The following is a 21,033-nucleotide window of genomic DNA, read 5'->3' as shown; positions in this document are numbered from 1 at the left end:
TCTTTTGCCCCTTTTCCTCGGGCTTCATCCCGTCGCTGCAGGAACCAGCTGCCCAAGTCCCGCTCACGAGCCTGCTGGAAAAGAGCGCAGAAACAACTGTAAAGAAACCCGTTTAATTCTTTGGGCCTCGCGAGTTCTTTTCTGCTTCTCCAGTGAGTGCTGAGCAGTTCTTAGCACCCAGCCTGCGGGTGCCGGGCCTCCAGCCCCCTCAGCTCTCCAGCCGCCCCCAGCCCCCTCAGTTCCCCGGTCCCCCTCAGGAGGTGCCGCGAGCCCCGCGGGGCCAGGACCCGCAGCAGCGCTGGGCGACGCCGACCGGGGCGGGACGGGACAACGGTTCGGTGTCAGGGGACGTGCTTAGGGACACGGCTTGCTGGCGGTACCGGTGGCAGGGGGCGCTTGGACCGGGCGCTCCCTGCGGCCTCACCCACTTTAACGGCCCTGTGACTGAGCGCCGGGCCCTGCGGCGGGGCGGCCGTTACCGGGCCCCGCCCCGTCAAGGCTGAAGCGCGGCTCCCCTCACCCCCCCCCCCCGCCCTCCCCCGCCTCACTGCGCAGGCGCCCGAGGGAGGCCCGCGCTTGCGCCCCGTCGCGCGCCGGCCTCATGCGCCTCAGCACCTCGCCGGCTGGCAGCGGCTCGGCGCGCGCGCGCACCCCCGCCTGCTCCGCTCTGCTCCCCTCGGCCCGCCACGCGCCCTCCGCGCGCCGCCGCCGCTGCTGCTCCTGCTGCTGCCGCGAGGGCCCGGCGGGAACAGGTGAGGGGCGGCGGGCTGGGGAGGGGGCGCGCGGCGGGCGCGAGCGGGCGGGACCACGCGGGCAGGCGCGGGGGGGGGGGGCGGTGAAGGGCGGGCGGGACCACGCGGCGGAGGGGGGGGGGAGGCCGGATGGCGGGCGGGGGGGGGCCGCGCCCTGCGACGGGAACGGGGAGGGTGGGGGGGGCTGAGTGACAGCGGGGGGGGGAGGGTCGTGAGGGATGGGGGGGGTAACAGGATGGGGGTGATGGGACGGGGGGTGACAGGGTGACGGGATGGGGGTGACGGGACGGGGGGGTGACAGGATGGGAGTGATGGGACCGGGGTGTGCCGGGGTGATGGGATGGGGGGGGGGTGACAGGGTGGGGGTTACAGGATGGGGGTGACGGGACTGGGGGTGATGGGATGGGGGTGATGGGATGGGGGGCTGCAGGCGGTGGGGGCACAAGGCCGGGGTCTCTCAGCGGGGCTGACGCTGCCTCGCCGGGTACCACGGCCGTGCGGACCCCGCTGAGGCTGTGAGGCGTCGCAGGCCGGCGGGCAGATGAAGTACATCCTGGTGACGGGCGGCGTGATCTCGGGCATCGGCAAGGGGATCATCGCCAGCAGCATCGGCACCATTCTCAAGTCCAGCGGGCTGCACGTCACCTCCATCAAGATCGACCCCTACATCAACATCGACGCGGGCACCTTCTCCCCCTACGAGCACGGTGAGCGGCCCCAGAGCAGCGCCCGGGTCTTCGGGTGGCTCCTGGGCTGGTGGGAAGGTGCCAGCTCCTGCGGCTGGGACCTGCCAGTGGAGCCTGTGCCACGAGGCAGCCTGCAGCAAAGGTGGGCTCTCGGGGGCTTTGGACTCTGGTCTTTTATCGCTGCAAATGAAGCTGGTGCCTGGTAAAGGGGTTCAGTTGTCAGGGTGTTAGTCTTCTTTGTTGGGCAAGGCTTCTAGTTTTATTAGCTGCTCCTGAATTTGCTGTAGCAACCAAAGAAGGTGTTGTCCTATGTTGAATTCTTTAGCTGTCACATGCAAAACCAGCAAGTTGCTGATGCGGACTATATCTCTGTGATGTGTGTGCTTGTGCCTTTCTGTGTCCTGCAGGCGAGGTGTTTGTGCTAGATGACGGAGGGGAGGTGGACCTGGACCTTGGTAACTACGAGCGCTTCCTTGATATCCGACTCACCAAAGACAACAATCTGACTACTGGGAAGATTTACCAGTACGTCATCAACAAGGAGAGGAAGGGAGACTATCTCGGCAAAACTGTCCAAGGTGATGTGAAGCTTTGTTTCTGGTGTTTAGATATGTATTCCATATTTCTGTACTGGTCAGATGCTTTTGAATTCCATCTTAATTTGAGGTCTTCTTTTCTGATCTATGCTGTCTTTGTGACATTTTTGATTTGAGAAGGCACGCTGGCGCAAATTTTGGGGTGCGTGCCAAAGTTTACCTGTAACCCCCCTCGAAACCGTACAGTGCTCAGGAGCGTACTGCCTGTTGTATGACCTATATCCTGGGCTTGGATCCAACTTTCTAACAGCCAATCCTAAATGTGAACAGACTTCAGACCAATATATCTGTGGATTATTTGGTAGCTCGTTAAGACTGTTACTGTTGTTGATAACTCATTTAAATAATACTGTCATGTCTTTAGAAGACCCAGAGGATATTTGAGGATTAGATGTCTTCTCTTTTTAAGCATCCTCCACAGCTGCTTTGGATAAAGATTTTTATAGACGGTTTAAAACAGGCTAACTTTCTGCTTAGTGCATAGAACTGTATTTACTGGAAGCTTCCATCTGAAGAAGGAACATTGTTTACATATGTTCAAATTGAAGCAGGATTACATTTCCTGCCAAAGCACCTCTCTTGAAAATCGCAGCCAAGAACAGCCACTTCAAAAATGCATACTTCTTTAAAGACATGTATCAGTGCTGATGTGATATGGGAAGCACTGGCTAGTTATTTTCAATAATTTGGTCTGTAGTGGGATAGGTTGTGATTTTAACCCTTTCCATGGTTTATTCTTCAGTTGTTCCCCACATCACAGATGCTATACAAGAATGGGTAATGAGGCAGGCACGAATTCCTGTAGATGAAGACGGTATTGAACCCCAAGTTTGTGTGATTGAGGTTTGTAGCTCTTAGAACATAGCTTTTTTTCTGTATGGAATAAACTGAACTATACGTATGTTTTGTTTAATAAAACTGTAATTTTCAGTAATGTTTGACTTCGCATGTTGAGATGGTTAAAAATCTCCCTTGTTAGCCTCACTTTAATCTTCTGGTTGCCCTGTGTCTGAATCCATATACAGAAGGGCTTAGGTCCTGGACAGTTATATTTTTGAGGTCCTTTGCTCTCTAGAATAATACAGATTAGTTTACGGAATGAATTTTAGCTCTCGTAATTTTATACATCGAAGTCTGAGTTAATTGTGCTGTGCCCTCATCGTACTTGGTGGATAGAGGACGGGTAGGTGAGTGACCCCCTGGTGACAAGTACTTGTCTCTCCTTAGCAGTAACAGGACCCTCAGAGTGACTACCTCCAGCATAGACCTAGAAAAATGAATTGCGTGAGTCAGTAGTGATGAACCCTGTTCTGTTGCCTGCACATTGTATGTGTCATCCTGCTACCAGAGGAGACAGAAGAGGGCTAAGCCTCTGAGGTGGTGCCGCTGAGTTGGCTGGCAGGATGTGCTGATACAGGAGAGAATGTGGTTGTCAGAGTGCCCAGGTCACGGTGACTTAGGACTCTTCCTGCAGCTTGAGTGCCAGTTTCTGTCCCAGGATTTGCAGCTATGGATCCTGAAGTACCTAGGAAGCACTGTCTGACAGCGCTCAGGAGTTTCTCACTGCTCCAAAGAATGCCTTGTGTTTCTTTATCTGCATGTGTGCAAAAACACTGTATAGTCACTTAAACTAACAGAAATTTTGCTTCTTGGTGCCACCTAATGTTCATAAATGATAATTCAGAAGATCTGTGATAGTAGCCCAACAGCATTTAAACACTTAAATCTTTTCCCTGAAGAGAGAGTAAAGGCACAGCTAATGTCCCTGGAGATGTGCTGTCCATGTGAGAAGCTGTTTTGCTTGTGGATTTTTGACTTTGGGGAAAATCACGAAGGTAGAATAATAGTTGGGGTACACTGGAGGCCGAGGAAGTAGCACATACAACTGGCAAATCTTGTTGCTTTTCATATTGACGTTTTGGTGTTGATGCTCCTTAGGGAATTAGAGGGAGGGGCTGGGGAGGTGTTTAGATGTCCTTTTATGTATGTGTTAGTACCCTTTAGCATTCCTATATAGTAGAGTTTTGATGCTAACTTTAATTCTAAATGTCTTTGTCTTTTTTTAGCTTGGTGGAACAGTAGGTGATATTGAAAGCATGCCTTTCATTGAAGCTTTCCGTCAGTTCCAGTTCAAAGCCAGAAGAGAGAATTTTTGTAACATTCATGTCAGTCTAGTTCCACAGGTAAGGAACTAAAATGCCATGGTGGTCAGCTGCTTCTTGTGATCCAAAGCTTGATTTCTAAATAGGTGTTTCTGATATGTTGTATCTAAAGACACTGTATTTCTGTTTCTGTATATAGAAAGTTCTGGAAGAAATGCAGAGAATATGTGGTTACATATTTTTATAAGGTTCACAAGAACAGAACAGAAAATTTTCAAAGTGTGTAAGCATGTAATAAATATAGTTGGGAGTTGCAGCAAACTCAGTTTTTCATCTTTAACTGCTGTCTTTCTCTGTGGAATCATCTAGCTTTTGCAGATAAATTTGCTTTCTAGGGCTGAAAACTTCCAGATTTTCTTCATTTGTGTTGTCTTTCACTTCTGCAAAGCTCTCATAAAATTCATTGTTAGAGCCAGACCTCACAGCCATTTCATTTTAATATGATCATATTCCAAGTTATTCCTACACTTCTTCGTTATTTCTGTTACTGTGTGTCTTTTTCCCAAGATGTCCAGTATCTGTAATTCATGAAATAAGTTGGGTTACTTCTGTAATTTCAAAACATAGTGCTGTGTTTTGAAATACAGTCTGTGTGTTTGCATCTTTAACAGCAGCCAGATGTGACAGTTTTTAATTACTGTATAATAGTCTTAGTGGCAGTTGCCCTTGGTTCAAAAATTCATTGAATAAGGTCTTCAGAAGCAGTGCTATTAAAAGAATCAGTTAATTAGAAATCACAAAGAAAAACAAAATGTCCTTATGTTCCAAGCAGATGCTGTAAACTCCAGTTAATACTAAAAGCAAATGAAGGTACTTTATGCCATGTAACGCCTGATATCTGTATTATCTGCCCTGGATTTGAATGCAATTTACAATCTTAACCACTCAAAAACCTCTATTTCAAGAATCACTGCTGAAAAAAAGTCTTAGATGGTAATGGAAGTATGCATGAGTATTTCTTGTTTAGGAACTGGATCTGACAGAGTAACTTAGTTGCGTTACAGGGGCGCAGATCAGTCTTTGTTCTCTCTTCTCAATCTTACCTTCCCTTTCTGGCTGGGCTAGGTGATTTAGGGAGAGAAAATCAGAAATTTAAATTACTAGGTATGTGGAGGGAACAGTGAATAAAAAACCTGAGACTCCCTGTGCTCTCCTTTTCCATAGTAGAATGCATGTCTTCTTACTGTTCAGACTTGAACTCTGGTTTCTGCTGGTTGATTTCAGTTTTTGAGATTAAAATGATAGTACAAAGGGGTATTTAAAGCTCATGTAAATTGTCTAAAAACTGGGTCAAAGTTTTATGAGACAAATAGGGTGGAGAGTCCCCAGTAACGTGAGTCATTGCTATAAATCATCAGAAATTAATGTAACAAATTCTGCTCTTTGACCAGCCAAGCTCTACAGGAGAGCAGAAGACTAAACCCACCCAAAACAGTGTTCGTGAACTCAGAGGCCTCGGTCTCTCACCAGACCTGGTAAGGTTTGCTGCATGGCTTTGAATTTGAAAATGCAGTACTGGCACGTTGCAACAGCAACCTAGTCTAAATAAGTTGAGTCCTTGCATATTGGTTTAAACAAACAAACAAAAAAAAGTAACTAAGCTGTTGGTTTTTTTTTCCAAGTCACAGAGACATTGCAGAAAGACATTTTTTTTTGTTAGAGGTTTGTTATGTGAATGTCTGAGTAGTCTGCTGCTTCAGAACCTTGATGTTGCTGTTCTGTTAGATTGTTTGCAGGTGCTCTACTCCATTGGATACCTCAGTAAAAGAAAAGATTTCCATGTTCTGTCATGTTGAACCAGAACAGGTAAAGGTTGCTGTCTACTTTGTTTATTGCAAGTAGCAATAAATATTGTAGCTGTTTGTCAAATGCTGAGTGAAGTTTTACCTGAGCATAGAGCTGTTGTTCTAGCTCTCTCTGTAATAGCTGCATAATTCATTTGCTTCTTTGTCTTACCTACATTTCTTGCATAAGCAACCGTTACAATTGTCCTTTTTGTGTCCACATCTATTTTTTATAAGGTAACTATGCTTAGGCGTAGACGATTCTGTGGAATCCAAGGTATTTTCTGAATAGCTTTTTTATACCTTGTTTATCCTTCAACATTCCTTCTGTGAATACAGAGGAATGAGATTTTTATCAGTATTTACAGGCCAAAGGGTAGGTGCCCAAAATTGGGTTAAAAGGATATGTGAATGCATTTTTGTACACTACTTTCGTGATAGTGTTCTTCTGCCCATGCTTGCATATGGAGAAATTACAAAGAAAAGTTTAAATGGTATTCAAGAGGAGCGTTGTTTACTTGAATGTTAAGTGGTATGCAAAAATTCCACGTTAGCCTGTTTTTTTGTTATGCTGAGTGTAATCTGCATAGCATAGTCTGAGGTAGACCTTGGAAAATAATCAGATAGTCTGGAGGGCGCTTATTAGCTTTCAGTTCCAGCCAGAGCTTGGAAAAGTGTGTCTTTTTATGAAACAAGGGATATCACTGCACATTTTCAGGCTCTGTCAAGTCTTCTTTTTAAGTTCCTATACAAGATCAAAGGGAGTCTTGTGGTTTCACGTGTTCCATTCAGAATTAGCTGGCGATAATATTGATGTGTCAGCAGTATGATATCCACCTCTTGTTTTCCAACCTGCTGTTGGTCAGGAATTGTAAGTAAATTCCCCAAGTCAGCCACTTTCTTGGAAATTTAATGCAATTTTATGTAGTTGTTTCTCTAACCGCAGTTGCACTTGAATTGAGAAGTAAATGTTACTGTCTGCAAAGGAGGAAAATTGCAGTTTAGTTCTGCTGGTGAAGTGTTGAACTTTGCTTTCATGGGAGTTGGGAGAAATGAGGATTTAAAAATAGTTGTGCCATATTTTTGATCCTTCATAAAGTACATTCTCCGTGATGGTCAGGTGGCCATTGTTTAGAGACATCTTTCCTTTTCTGCTGAAGCCTTCTTCAGTGAACTTAACTGTTGAACTCTGTATTCCTCACCAGTCTAAGAATTCTTTGTTCTGTAGCTGTTTAATTCCAAGTTTGATGAAGGACTGAAAATGATTACTCTGTTGAACCCACAGAGTTCCCTGGACTTTAATCAGACTTGGAGCCCTGGTTAAGAGTGACAATGGTGGGCAGATCCAGTCGTGCTGGGGGTTGTAGTTCTAGAAATATGAAGTCCTTCCTTCCCCAGAGCTGGAGACCTCTGCTTAGGAGGAGAAACTCACCTCTCTTGACTTCTTTTTTGAATTCTGTTATGCACTTGCATAACTTCCCTAGCAGCTGACTGTCATATTGCTGGGTCGTCGTGCCACAGCCCTTCCTCAGGCTGTAGTGAGTCGCAATACCTGGGACATGGTGAAGGATAACCTTTTTAAGTATAGGGAAACTAGTATTAAGCTGTTCATGTGGTATGTTATTCAGTGCATGTTATTTCTTGCATGTTTAAGTAGTCAAAGGGTTGTTTTCTAGAGATGGAAGTTCTTTCAATAGCCATCTAAAAATAATTTGACAGGCACGCTTAAATCTGTTCTAATGACCTTCGTATTTTATGAACAGGTTATCTGTGTTCATGATGTCTCTTCTATATACCGGGTTCCTCTGTTGTTAGAGGAGCAGGGAGTTGTTGACTACTTCAGACACAGGCTTGACCTTCCCATTGGGAGACAGCCCAGGAGGATGCTTATGAAGTGGAAGGAAATGGCTGACAGGTGAGCTGCACCGCTGGGTGAAGTGAGACTTAAGAATCTCAATAAGTTTCTCTACTTCATTGTTGGTTATTAGGTTATGAATGTTACTACATATTCATTCAGTGTTCTGAAGTGCTCAAGCTTTTTCCTCTTTTTTTCTTTACTACAAAAGTACATTTTCTTCCTAGATGGTTAACCATTCGGAAAAAAAAATCTTCAGTTTGAGAGTCCTTTAAGATACATTGAGTTCCTTACATTGTGGTGTTAGTGTACTGCCTGTGTCAGAACCATTTTGAAGTACTTAATGTGAATGGCTCAGCCCTCCCCCCAAAAAGCAGCAGCGTTGTTACATAGCATTGAAATCCTTTTGTAGGCGTAGATGGGAGTCATCACGAATGTCAGTTTAAAAAAAAAAAAGTACCTTTTGTGTGTGCTTTCAAGCAAGTGAAACAGCTGTTTTGTAACTGCTCCATCTGAGACTCCTAGAATGCTTTTTTTTTTTTTTCTTGTGGGGACTACAGTGCTTCTTCCTTGTGAAACAGTGAATTGAGTCTTTCCAGTCAGCATTCGGGCCCTTTCTGAAGCCTTATATACAGCTGTCTTTATAAGAAATTAATTTTCAAGATCTAGATTCTTCCCTTTAAAACACACATGACCAGTGTAAAGAACATTTCACTTTGACAGGGTAAGCTCTCAGTAAATGACTTGGTTAAAGGTACTTAATAATTCTGAAATAAACTGTAGAAACAGAATCTCTTAGTTGTAACCAAGAATGCTGTGTAAATCACGTGCTACCAGAGGCTGGGGACAGAAAGTGTAGGCGGCACAACTCAGGATTCTAGAAGTCATTTCTTTATTTCTGGCTGCTGAAGTGAACTCAGTCAGAAGCAGCGTGGGAAGATGCCGTACAGTATAAACATATGCGGAATTGTACTTTGATCCTCTCTTCTGATAGTTACTGCTGACTTTTTGGATGTAATAGAACTTCCTGAAAAGACAGTTTGTATCTGTTCAAAATGGCTTTTTACCACAAGGAGAGACAAGTTAATTTATACGTAGCTTTATGCAAGCTTTTGCTCTCATGTTGCTGTTTTTTTCTTCCATTCTTGCTTTGATGGTTTTTAGGTTGTCTTTGTTACAGAAGGTCATCTCTTTCACAGTTGGTTTATCTTCAGTCTGACAGACTCCCAAGAGCCTAGCTCTTTAAATTACTTGAAAAGCTGAATAGAATATAAATGATTCTTGCCCCCATTTCCTCTTAGTGATGAAATAACACCAGTGTTTTGATTTTTCTTTAGGTATGACCGTCTCCTTGAAACATGTTCCATTGCACTTGTTGGCAAATACACCAAATTTTCAGATTCCTACGCGTCTGTCATTAAGGCACTGGAACATTCTGCACTGGCTATCAACCATAAACTTGACATCAAGGTGTGTGCGTGCATGCAAGTAAATTTCCCCTTTCATACTTACAGTGCTGCCCATCTTAGTTGTTGACTTAAAGGGAGAGTTGATCCAGCCAGTGAACTTTAAAACTGTTCTTGGATTACAGCATCTGTTGTCAGGCATGAAACAGCTTTAAAGCAAACCAGCCTTTCATCCTGAGAGTTATGCAAGGCATCGGTGTAATTGATGGGAACTCCTGAGTGGTCAGTGTTGCATGTTGAACAGTGACAGAGCTCTAGATGTATTTGAAGAGTGCAATATTTGCTTTAATTTCTGGCAGTTGTCAAAAGCGATCCATTTTTAGGGTTGTCGCTGTTAACCTTGTACTGACAGCCTTTATGATGCTTCTCCCTCATTCTTTTATTGAGGTTTTAATGCTGGGCTGGCTCCACAGATGCTTCTAATAGTCTTGATCACAGCTAAATGTTCTGAAAAGGTAGAAATGTGTATCTGTTGTCAGAAATTGAACTTCTATTTAATTAAAGTTTTTTAAAGGTGCAGTGGATTCATGATGCCATTGAGTCATGGAAATAGCTGCTTTTTTTACAACAGCACCGTTCTACATTTGTCTTACATTTTGACTTAACTTTTTTTTTTTTCACCTCCACTGATTTTTTTAAGAGTGGTAAAAGGCAAATACTGTGTGTTCATCAATGGGTAGTTCCTGGTAGCTGTGTTTGTATGGTTCAGAAGGGTAATGGATTCTGTGTGTGTCGTGCATCGAGACCTTGCCTTAATGAGAACTAAGGAGACTCTGTATTTATATTTTTGTGGCAGTACCTCATAATCCTTTTTGGGATTTTTTTTTCCCCAGTATATTGACTCTGCTGACTTGGAGCCAGCAACCCTGCAGGAAGAACCTGTCCGATACCATGAAGCATGGCAGAAACTATGTGGTGCTCAGTAAGATTCTTGTACTCTGTCCATTTCTTTGGAGCATGTCTGATAAACTTGCTACTTCTGACACTTAGGGAGTGCCTCGCCATAGGCCTTTTTCTTAGGCAGTGTACCAGCACACTCTTGAAGCTGCCCCAAAGACCTCTCAAGGAAATTAAGGATAAGATAGAGTAGAATGACTTTGAAAAAATAAAAATGAAAAATGAGGGAGTTTGTGAAAGGCAGCATTAGGGAAAATTATTATGGACATAAGGATTTGCACAGGCTTAGCAGGGAAACGGGGTGAGAGGAAATGAGGGAAAAGGATAGATACTGGCAAAGGTTTGGAAAACCAAAGAGAGGAAATACGTAAATATGGTATTCAGTTCTTTAAGAAGAAGGTATAGGTACTGTGTTCAGCTCTGGAGCCACCAGAACAAGGACATGGATGTATTAGAATGAGTCCAGAGGAAGCCACCAAGATGATCAAGGGGCTGGAGCACCTCTCCTGTGAAGACAGGCTGAGGGAGTTGGGGTTGTTCAGCCTGGAGAAGAGAAGGCTCTGGAGAGACCTCACAGCGGCCTGACACTGCCTAAAGGGGGCTGCAGGAAAGCTGGGGAGGGACTCTGTGTCAGGGGTGTGGTGATAGGACAAGGGATAATGGGTCTAAACTGAAACAGGAAAGGTTTAGATTAGATAACAGGAAGAAATTTTTTACTGTGAGGGTGGTGAGGCACTGGAACAGGTTGCTCAGAGAAGCTGTGGATGCCCCATCCCTGGAGGTGTTCAAGGCCAGGCTGGATGGGGCTGGGGACACCTGGTCTGGTGGGAGGAGTTTCTGCCCATGGCAGGGGGGTTGGAATTAGATTACCTTTAAGGCCCCTTCCAACCCGAACCATTCTGATTCTATGAAAAAGTGTTACAATGCAGAGAAATGCCAAGAGTTAGCCAGGAAGCTCTTGTTAGAAAACAAGAACCAGTGAGGCTTGTTAGTCCTAAAGGAAGCAGGCTTTGGGTGATACCGATAGAACGAAGAAGCTCCTGCAGAATTCAATTTCCTTGTGCCTGGGGTTAGGACGGTGTGACTCTGCAGCCAGTGGCTTCCTTGGCATGGGCCAGGCTGGGTGATGCATTTGCAAACAGGTGTTTGTTGCAGAGTCTGTGGATCATCCAGCGTGAACTACTTGAGTATTGCAACCTGCGTTGTATTTGGGATTCCTTGGAAGGTAAAATGGGCATTTATAAAATGTTTCCCCCCAGATATTTTGTGACACCTCATATGAAGTCATATAGAAGCTGTGCTGCAGACAGGCTTTGCCACTTAGGGCACTTTAAAGCCCTTTTCAGTAGTGAATTCTTGCAAGATGTATAGGAGAGAGTGGCATGTGGTTGCTGGGAACCATGCTGGTGAGTCACATGTGAAAAGAATCTTTTCACTCTCGTGCAGCGGAGTCCTGGTTCCTGGTGGATTTGGCGTTCGCGGGACAGAAGGCAAAATTCAAGCTATTTCTTGGGCAAGAAAACAGAAAAAACCCTTCTTAGGTGAGAAACGTTTTTCATCCATTAGAAGAAATAAAGAAGGAAGTTGAATAAAAGCTTAACTGGACTGCAGCAAGAGCTTTGTGGATTTTCGTGAGTGTTTAGAATATACAGTTTTGAAGATAATTGGCTGAAGGAAAGCGATGGTCTGTGCTCAGCTTAATGGGGTAATAGAGTCATCATCTTTAGTTAGCTCTGAAGTAGTCAGAGTTGGTTGGGATGTGATGGCAAAATCTCCACGGTGAGGGGGTGTGAGTTTCAGAGCATGGCTGTGGTGATCTTGGCAACTGGAACCAAAGAAATGTGTGAATGCTTTTAAACTAACCTGGCATAGTGCGCGACCGGAGATGTCACATGAGCAGTGGATGGGGTGTGAGGTGTGGAGGTAAAACGTGTCAAAACAGCCTGGTACAGGGCGAACGGCCCTTTAAATCCAAGTCCCAGTCAGGGGTCTGTCTCTTCCAAGTTTTCCTCTGACTCAGGACTGCTCTGTGAAGGCGCGTGCGCTTTGCCCAACAAAGCTTTTGCTTTTGTGAGCATAGGCTCAGTGGTCCCTTGTCCTGACTTGATCTGTGATCTGTCTTTCCTTCTGCAGGCGTTTGTTTGGGAATGCAGTTAGCAGTTGTGGAGTTTGCGCGCAGTGTTCTTGGTTGGCAAGGTAATTGCACAAGCCTTTCCTGGGCTTTGGACATTTTATTTTGGTTGGTTGGGTAATACCTGTAACTCCATATTTTTCATTGGTAGGTAGATTAAATTTTTTTTTCTAGGCTTATGAAAAGAATTCCCCTCCTCCTTTGCTAACCCAAGTAAAAAAGAAATAATCTCCTTATCCTATTCAAGTAAAGCTCAGTGCTGTAATGCTTTTAACAACAGAAAAATTTCTATTGCTTAGAGTGAGGTTCAGCTCTTGATTAAGACACATAAGTGAAGTTGTGCTCACATGTGCTGGACAGCCTAATTCCCATTATAGCCATTGGCAATGAAGACCAGAACACAATTCAGCTGACCAGGCAGTTGCACCTACTTCAGCAATTTGAATTGCTTTCTGGGCTCCACTCCTTGAATGGACTTGCTTCCTGTTTTAAAGGAAGTTTTGACAGGAATTAGTGTCTCAGACTGATTCTGAATCTTGGTAGTAGTGAAGGGGTGGAGGGGGCAGGCACAGGGTTGTGTTTTTCGGAGTACTTCTTCCTTCCCCCTCCCTAGCTTTATTTAAAATACTCAGAACCGTTGTATTTTTCCTGAATGACCCTTGCTTTCAGCACCGAGTGCGCTAGCATTAGTTGCCCTACCTCTGGGCAGAAATTCATATCTAACGTTGCTGACAGAGTACTGTGTTTTTGCTGTCTGGGGCTGAAATGACAGCTCTGTGCAGGCAGAGGGTCTCAGCAAAGCTAAGGCTGCTGCTTGCCAGAAGGGTGGGGATGGGATGCAGTTGTACCTGGGGGAGGTGCATGCAATGGTGAGAGGGACTTTGTGTTTCTAATCAATTAATGTAACATTGCAGATGCTAACTCAACAGAATTTGACCCCAAAACCACACATCCAGTGGTGAGTATGTCGTGACTTGCTTGCAGTATCCTTACTGTGCTAGGCTTGTCTGCACGCACCCGTTGGTATAGATAAGAGCTTGGGTTATTATGTCTTGTGGCTTTTTTAAGTCTGTTTTTTTATCACTTCCTAATCTGAACAGCAAATGTTTCCTAGTTAACTGTATGACAGTTGCCACTTCTTAGACTATTATAGTGCTTGTTATTGGTGCAACAGTGATATATATATATATACATGTATATGTATATATATATAAAATTGCACTTCTTTGTAAAATGATATGTTTCCTAAGAGGTGAAAGAAAAAAATGCCCTTCTTAAAGGGCAGTTTAAAAGCTATCTGAAATCAAAGAGTAAACAGTAAAGATTTGGTGATATCCAGGTCCAGTCAAATTCGGATATCACCAAATTTGATTATGATCTCAGAAATTAGCATAGGCAACGATGAATTCCTTGGAACATTTGCGGACAGATTTCTGAACCTGCGTTTCTCAGACTGCAGACCACATGTGTGTCATCCAGGGTCCCACCATAAAGGCTGGCTTCTGCTGTGTTTTTAAAATGTTACTCAGAAGAAAAAAATTTTTCTAAAAACAAGCTTATGAAGTTCTACAAAGTATAAGTGATGCTGATTTCAGGGTTTTGTTTCTGTGAAGTTGTTTTTAGTTCGGTAAATAGCACAGTAGTATTATTGTGGGATCTGTGTGGGCTTTGACTCAGACAATTTCCTATGCTAGAGCTTCCCATATATCCACAAGCCCCCTATATGTTCTCTGTACAGCCTTTACTAGAATAACTCAGCTAATTAATCAAGGTCTGTTGGTCTACCTTCTCAAGACAATGTTCTGTGGGTTGTTTAGTTGTTTTCTATATTGATGTTGATTTCTTTTTTCCTGTTAGTATTTCAGAGTGTGCCTGGGACTGAGCATCCCTCAGTCTCACTTCCTGCTCTGAATGCTTTTCCCAGGTCATAGACATGCCAGAACATAATCCTGGGCAAATGGGTGGAACCATGAGGCTTGGCAAGAGAAGAACACTCTTCCAAACGAAGAATTCAATCATGAGTAAGGCTTGTCTTACCTTCCATGTTTGGAAGTCTTTCCTGGGAATAAGATGCCTATATAGCGGGATGTAGTGGGTATAGGGAAGTGAGATCTGGGAATGTTAAAGCATTCCTTGAACTTATTTTCCAGTAGTGAAATGGAGATCAATTGATTTGGTCCCCTCTAGAAGTGGCTTATTACAGTGGATGCTAATCGTATGAACGTGTCAAAACTTGACATCAGGTGAACTGTTTGGCATTTATTTAAGACATTGACTTTTTTTTTTGGTGTAGGGAAGCTGTATGGGGATCATGATTTCTTGGAAGAGAGACACAGACACAGGTTTGAGGTAAAAATGCTATTGTGGGTGTTGAGCTTCTCTGTATAATCCCGGCAAAAGAGATCATGGGTTTTCTTGCTTCTGGTCTTCTAGGTCAATCCAGAACTGAAAAACTGTTTTGAAGAGCAGGGTTTGAAATTTGTAGGCCAAGATGAGGAGGGAGAGCGAATGGAAGTAGTTGAGTTAGAAGGTGAGTATTTAAGAATTGAGATTATGAGCCTCAGTATCTATGAGGGAGACTGTGAAGGTAATCGAGCAGACTTTTGTGTGGGACCAGTCCAGGCTCCGTCAGAACCATTCCATGCATAGAATGACATGCTGAGTTTCCTAAAAAAAAAAAAAAAAAAAAAAAAAAAAAAAAAATTCCCATGGGCCTGTCCATTTAGGAACAACAGACAGGATAGGAAAGATACTGATCACATTTAAGCCACGATGATGGAGAGGAAGTGTTTTTAGGTGCAGTTCAGCCACCGGCTTAGAGACTTGTCATTAATGTTTCCTGTTTCTTTCTTGTAGAGCATCCATTCTTTGTGGGTGTTCAGTATCACCCTGAATTCCTCTCTAGACCAATTAAGCCATCTCCTCCATACTTTGGCCTCCTGTTGGCATCTGCAGGAAGACTCGCACATTATCTGCAAAAGGGCTGCAGGCTCTCACCCAGGTAGGTTAAAGGAAGACACCAGGCTTCTCATGCAGCAGTGCTTCCTCCTACAGGGTAAACTTGAGGCTCTTGTTCACACAGAGTGGGGCTTTGCTGGACTGCGAGGTGCTGGGGGTACTTAGAATCACAGGATGATCTTGGAAATCTTTTCCAACCTAAATTATTAAGTCCAACTGTTAACCTGCCAAGTCTACCACTAAACCATGTCCCTAAGCACTGCATCTATACATCTTTTGAATAACTTCAGGGGTGGTTACTCAACTACTTTGCCGGGCAGCCTGTTCCAACCCTTTCATTGAAGAAATTTTTGCTAATATCCAACCGAAACCTTCCCTGGCACAGCTTGAGGCCATTTCCTCTTGTCCTATCCCTTGTTGTTTGGGAGAAGGTGCTTGCAGTACCTCTTCTTCACAGTCTTATTTGAAACCTGTTGTCTTGTATTTTAATATTGACTGTAGTGCCATAGAGCTGTACTTGCCCCACAGTGAGGTCCCAACTTCAGGAAGAGTAATTCTGGAGTGTCCTGTTGGGAATCAGATGTTTCAGGAAACTCAGCTGGGCCTGCTCTTTTAGATGATTGGAGACCTCACAGGGTTTTCTGCATGTTTCTTGTACAAGTCCTAGGTACAGGTTGGTCCTTGAGAAACTCGTTTCCATTGATGGTTTAAAGAACGGTCCCAGCTTGTTGCAGCTTTGTGTTTTTTTTTTTTTTTTTCCTGCTGCCTTAAGCTTTCTGTTAGTTTGCAAAACAACTAATGTTTTGGACAGATTATAACAGTGCATTTACTTTCTTCTGTTGCTCCTGACTGCCCTGCAGTTCTGCTCAGTAGACATGGCAATATGCAGCAAATAAATACCACTTCGGTAGTGACCCTTTTCTCCTTATAAAGAAAGACGTTCTATCGTAGTAGGAATGCTAACACACTAAACCACAGCAGCAACAACCAGAAATACCTAAACAATACCAGAGAGAGAACACTAAATTTATTAACCAAAAGCAATGCAAAAAGGAAAGCATTGGCCTTTCTGGGTTGAGGTGCAATGCAGCTGTACCCACAGGAATTCCTGTGCCAGTCTCTGGGGAATGGCTGTCAGTTGTGCTCTGACTGATCTGCCATAAAGAGAGTTTGTGTGATGATGCCTCATTTCAGTGCTCCATGGGTCGAGGGATATTTTAATTTCCTGCTTTTGCACGTGGAATTTGAAGTGGCTTCTCATAGGAGAGGAGCTTGAAGTTTCTTCTGTGTCGGAGCATCCTAAGTTGTTGTTATCTGCTGTGGGAGTTTTTTGTGATTATGTTAACAAATTATTTCATATTCAGCATGTAATCTAAAAAGATTTGTGGCAGTTAAAGTCCAGCCTTTATTCCTGTGCTATTGTACCTGTTATGGAGTGTTCAGGTAAGTCTCATCATTGCATACCTGTGAAGCTTGCAACTAACACCAAAGGAGGGAACAGTCTGTACACTTGAGGATGTAATGACTGTTCTGATGGTCTTAGGCAGGAGGAGTGGGCCAAAAGAACTGTATGAAACTTAGCAAGGACAAATGTATCTAAGAAGGACAAACCCCTTGCAATAATGCAGGCTGGGGACTGAGGATCTGGGGAGCCGCTCTGCTGGCATGTTGCTGCAAGTCTTGGTGAACAGCAAGCTCAGCATAAGCCAGCAGGGTTCAGTGTGCTCTGGCGGCGTCGAAAACATGAACAGCGTTCTGGGCTGTATGAATAAGAGAGAAAGCCAGTACATGGACAAAAGTGTTTGTCTCTTTACTCAGCATTTCTTAGACCATGTCTAGAATGCTTTACACAGTTTTGGGCCCTCCAGTACAAGTAAGATGTTGATAGACTGGAGAGAGTTCAGTGGAGGGCCACCAAAGAAGATCAGGAGGCTGGAGTACTGGCTAGTTGAGGAGAAGCCGAGGGAGTTGGGCTTGTTCAGCCTGGAAGAATTTTTTTGGTTAATGGGGACTTCATGGGGGTCTAATAGGAGCCCACCAGTACCTATGAGAAGGTTTTTAAGAAGATGAAAATGGGATTTTTACAGAAGTGCATGATGGGAAGATGCGAAACAATGGACGCAAATTGAATCTGTTTTTCACCTTCAGATTGGTCAAGCGTTTGTGCAAGTTGCCCAGTAAGGGTTGTGCAGTCTCCGCTCCTGGAGAACTTCAAAATGTGACTGGATGGATCCTGAGCAATTGTCTCTGGTGTGATAGCTGATCCTGCTGTCTGACTGTCCTCAGAGCCCTTCCAGTCTGAATTACTTTGTGATTCTGAAAAAGTTTTTTAATGGATTAGAGACAATCAGCTGTTACTGAGAAGATCATGGATGGTTAACCAGTCTTCTCTTGATTGAATTTAATTTAGATTAGCTTGGTCTTAAAATGTTTCTCTCTCTATATATAGATAGATGTAGTTTGATTTATATATATACATTTATATTATAATATTTTATAATCTATTTATGTATTTGTTATTCTAGGAAATTTTGCATGCTTTGCTTTTTGTCCTAAGCCAACAGTACAAAACTGCACTAATTCCTGATGCACATCTAGGTTTATAAAACACTCCTGCTCTGTAAAATAAAATCTTTCTGAATTCTACAGGGACACCTACAGTGACAGAAGTGGCAGCAGTTCGCCTGACTCAGAGATAACAGAGCTGAAGTTTCCATCATTCAGTCACGACTGATTCCCGGTAACTTTTAATGATACTAACCTCTTCCCTTACAGAAGAAAAAATCGTTGCCCAATCTGTCCTTCTAGTGTTTCACATCAGTTGGTTGGAAACTGGCATGCTGCAAAAAGTGCTGGTGCTTACACGTGTTCTAGCTGTGTGGAGAGATGCATAATACCTCATGTCTGTGTAACAGATGTGGGTGTATATTTCCCTAGCAAACTGACACGTAATAAAGTATAAAAATAAATGTGGGAGCTTAGGATTGACTTCAAATAAAGAAACAAAGAACAAATACAGCACACCTTGCTGAAAATGGAAGCATGGCCAAGCAAGGGGTTACTGGATTTAGAAGGCTTAGTATTTGGGGAGCACAATCTTACCTTTGCCAAAAAAACATACTTGAAATATCCATTCTCCCCTACCTCCTGAGACAGCAAATTTCTCTGTTAAAATTGGATGTGTGTATGTATAAAAATAAAAACTCATTTTTGGAGGAGGGGCAGTAAACCTTAGCTTTCAAACTTCAGCAGAAAAAAAAATAGAACACTTCAAACCTTAATTTGCAATGTTAACTGCAGAGTGGAAATGAGGGTTAGCCCATGAAATCTAGCACAAAAGTACTTCCCCCATCCCCAGTCATGGCACTGGGCCTTTGTAGTACTAAAGTTAGCTAGAATCACTTGGGCGTTGGTTTGTTCCAGATCTGTTGTCACGGCAAACCACGAGCTGAAGAACCCCTCTCTAAAGTTCAGAAGCTTTGGCTTACTGAGAGTATCAAGCAAGCTCCATGACATGCCTAGTACTGGGTACAGAATTGATACCTGGTAGCTTGGAGTCCTTCCCCAAAATAAAGTTGTAGGGAAAGTCAAATTGGCACATGTGATGCATGCCCTGTCCAGCTGACTGACCTGCTGGTTCAAGTCTCAGCTCAACTCTTAATAGCTGCAACAAAATGAAGGGTTTCCTTTTGGTACAGGCAGTGAGTGGGCAATGCTGCTCATCCAGGGCTGGGAAGGGGGAGAGGTTAATGCTTAGCCTCATAGTGCTCATTCCCAAAGTTTTATTTAAATGTTGACTTCTAGAATGAAGTTCATAGAATGGCTAGAATCATAGAATGGCTCGGGTTGGAAGGGACCTTAAAGATCATTTAGTTCCAGCCCCCCTGCCATGGGCAGGGAATAACCCCAAGGTTGCTTTCTTGGAGATATAATCTAGTGGTTTTAAAACTGCCACAATGCCCCTATGAACTAAAAGACGTCTATTTTCAGACAAGGAATGTTGCCAAGTTGCAACTGTTCGGTTTGTCTGGAGCGATGCAGTTTTAAGACTCGGATTTCAGTGTGCTATGCAATTTCAGTCTATCAACTCTTACTAATTAATTCTTTTATTTCTTTCTTTCCTTCTCCAGATGCGTCTTCGCTGAAGAGAAGAGCCCTCATTAGATTTTTTCCAGGCATTCTTACAGCAATAGCTTGAACACTGTCAGCTTTGGGCTTTCTTAAGTTATGTTTGTTTGTTTTTTTTAAATTCCGTTATGAAATCCTGTCTATTTCCTCAACTCCTCTGTCTTGTTTTTCTGTGTAGATTCTGATTATTTCTGGAAGAGAGTTCATCACAGCACATGCACCTCTAGACTTTCTTCAGTTAGCACCATCTTGGAGATAAAAAGCAAATTTGAGTATGGGATTTGATGTGTTGGGGAGAATCTAGTTGCACACGTCCTTCCTAATGCATGGTAATGCTGGCATGAGTTTATATCTTGGACACTGGTGGTTGTGTTGCTTTCTCCAGCCTTTCTGCTCCCAAAGCAGTCTTTATTACTTGTGAAATAATGTGTATGATTCTATATTTGGAGACTCGGTTCTTGTGCTGTGCTGCAGAGGATGGGTTTGTTAAGCTTTATGCAGTCTTTTTTTGGGAGGGAGGCGGGGGGATGCTTTGTTTATTTTTCCAATAGTATTTAAAAATGTTTGGCACTGGTGGTCTTGGTGCATTCATTGCCGGCAATGAACTTTTAACCAGGAAAATCTTCCTGGAATAGAGGAGTTAATCTGGAAAATGATCTGCTCTAACTGTGATATGTCACTCTGCAGGGATGCAATTAACTTGGATCATGTGAAAAAAAGCAAAGCTGTCAGGAAAGCCCATCATTGCCTGAATCGAGGCGTAACTGTTAGCCCTTTCTATGCCAGTGTTTGCTGGTGCTGCTTCTTGGGCTGGGAAACTTCAACTCCTTGCATCAAGGGGGAGGTACAGAACAGAAAGTGAACTACTTTCAGATGCTGCCTTTAAAAGCTCCCGTTGTCGTTTACCTTGGACTGAACAGTTCATGGTGCTTTTTCTTTGATTTGTAGTGGAGCCTTCCTTTGCCTTTTTTATACGGCGGAGCCCCGTGTGCCGCACTCAATGCAATACAGAAGTGCTATTTCCTGAGGGAGGGGCTTAGCAACTTGCCTACAGTGTTACTTGATGTAGTTTGTAGAAGTGTGCTGTCCTATGATGATGAGCTCAGCTTTGCAGTCCTGGGGTGGGAAATGCACTCTTTTTTTTTTCCTGCCTCTTGCTGCAGTGTAAGCAACACAGTTTTTGGTCTCTGGTAATTTAGAAGAAAGGAAGAAAGTTACTCAGTTGTCTGAAGTGTCATATATTCAGAAATCTTCAGTTCATTAAAGTTTGGGGAAAGCTGTATGTCTCGAGCCTGGCTGAGTACTAACTCTTGTGTTGTCTGGTGCCAAACTTTATTAAGCACTGTTCTGTCATCTTAAGTGACCTTTTCCAAAGTCCTTCTTGCTTTATTCCTTAATTATTTTAAATATACATTGTAAACCTGCTTTTAGCCAGAAAAGCTTTAAGCCTTCTCTGTGTGTGTCACTTATAACATCTCTGAAAAAATTACCAACTGAGATGCTCTCTGTTCTGAGCAAAATGCCAGTCATAAAATGGCTGACTCTAGCAGTAGAAGGTCACTTGTTATCTGTAGCACAACTTCCTTTTCTTTTTCCTGAAATATCTTTATTTTGGCCA

The 21,033-nt window shown here is 43.6% G+C and overlaps 1 protein-coding gene across 1 annotated transcript; it reads left to right on the top strand.

The window, feature by feature from the left end:
- Positions 1-537: 537 nt before the first annotated feature.
- On the top strand, positions 538-19,990 carry CTPS1 (CTP synthase 1). Its single transcript, XM_035565085.2, has 19 exons — positions 538-752; positions 1,282-1,459; positions 1,846-2,016; positions 2,777-2,877; positions 4,101-4,217; positions 5,588-5,671; positions 5,922-6,002; positions 7,744-7,895; positions 9,173-9,305; positions 10,135-10,223; positions 11,645-11,739; positions 12,332-12,394; positions 13,244-13,287; positions 14,254-14,350; positions 14,623-14,678; positions 14,763-14,859; positions 15,186-15,330; positions 17,937-18,027; positions 19,418-19,990. Exons 2-18 carry the CDS (start codon positions 1,294-1,296, stop codon positions 18,019-18,021), a joined length of 1,776 nt encoding a protein of 591 aa, XP_035420978.1. The 5' UTR covers positions 538-752; positions 1,282-1,293; the 3' UTR covers positions 18,022-18,027; positions 19,418-19,990.
- Positions 19,991-21,033: the final 1,043 nt, after the last annotated feature.

The sequence above is a fragment of the Cygnus atratus genome, chromosome 23 (genome assembly GCF_013377495.2).
Source record: "Cygnus atratus isolate AKBS03 ecotype Queensland, Australia chromosome 23, CAtr_DNAZoo_HiC_assembly, whole genome shotgun sequence".
Taxonomy (NCBI): domain Eukaryota; kingdom Metazoa; phylum Chordata; class Aves; order Anseriformes; family Anatidae; genus Cygnus; species Cygnus atratus.
Note: the sequence above shows the minus strand (reverse complement) of the source record. Positions and strands in the feature narration are given on the sequence as shown.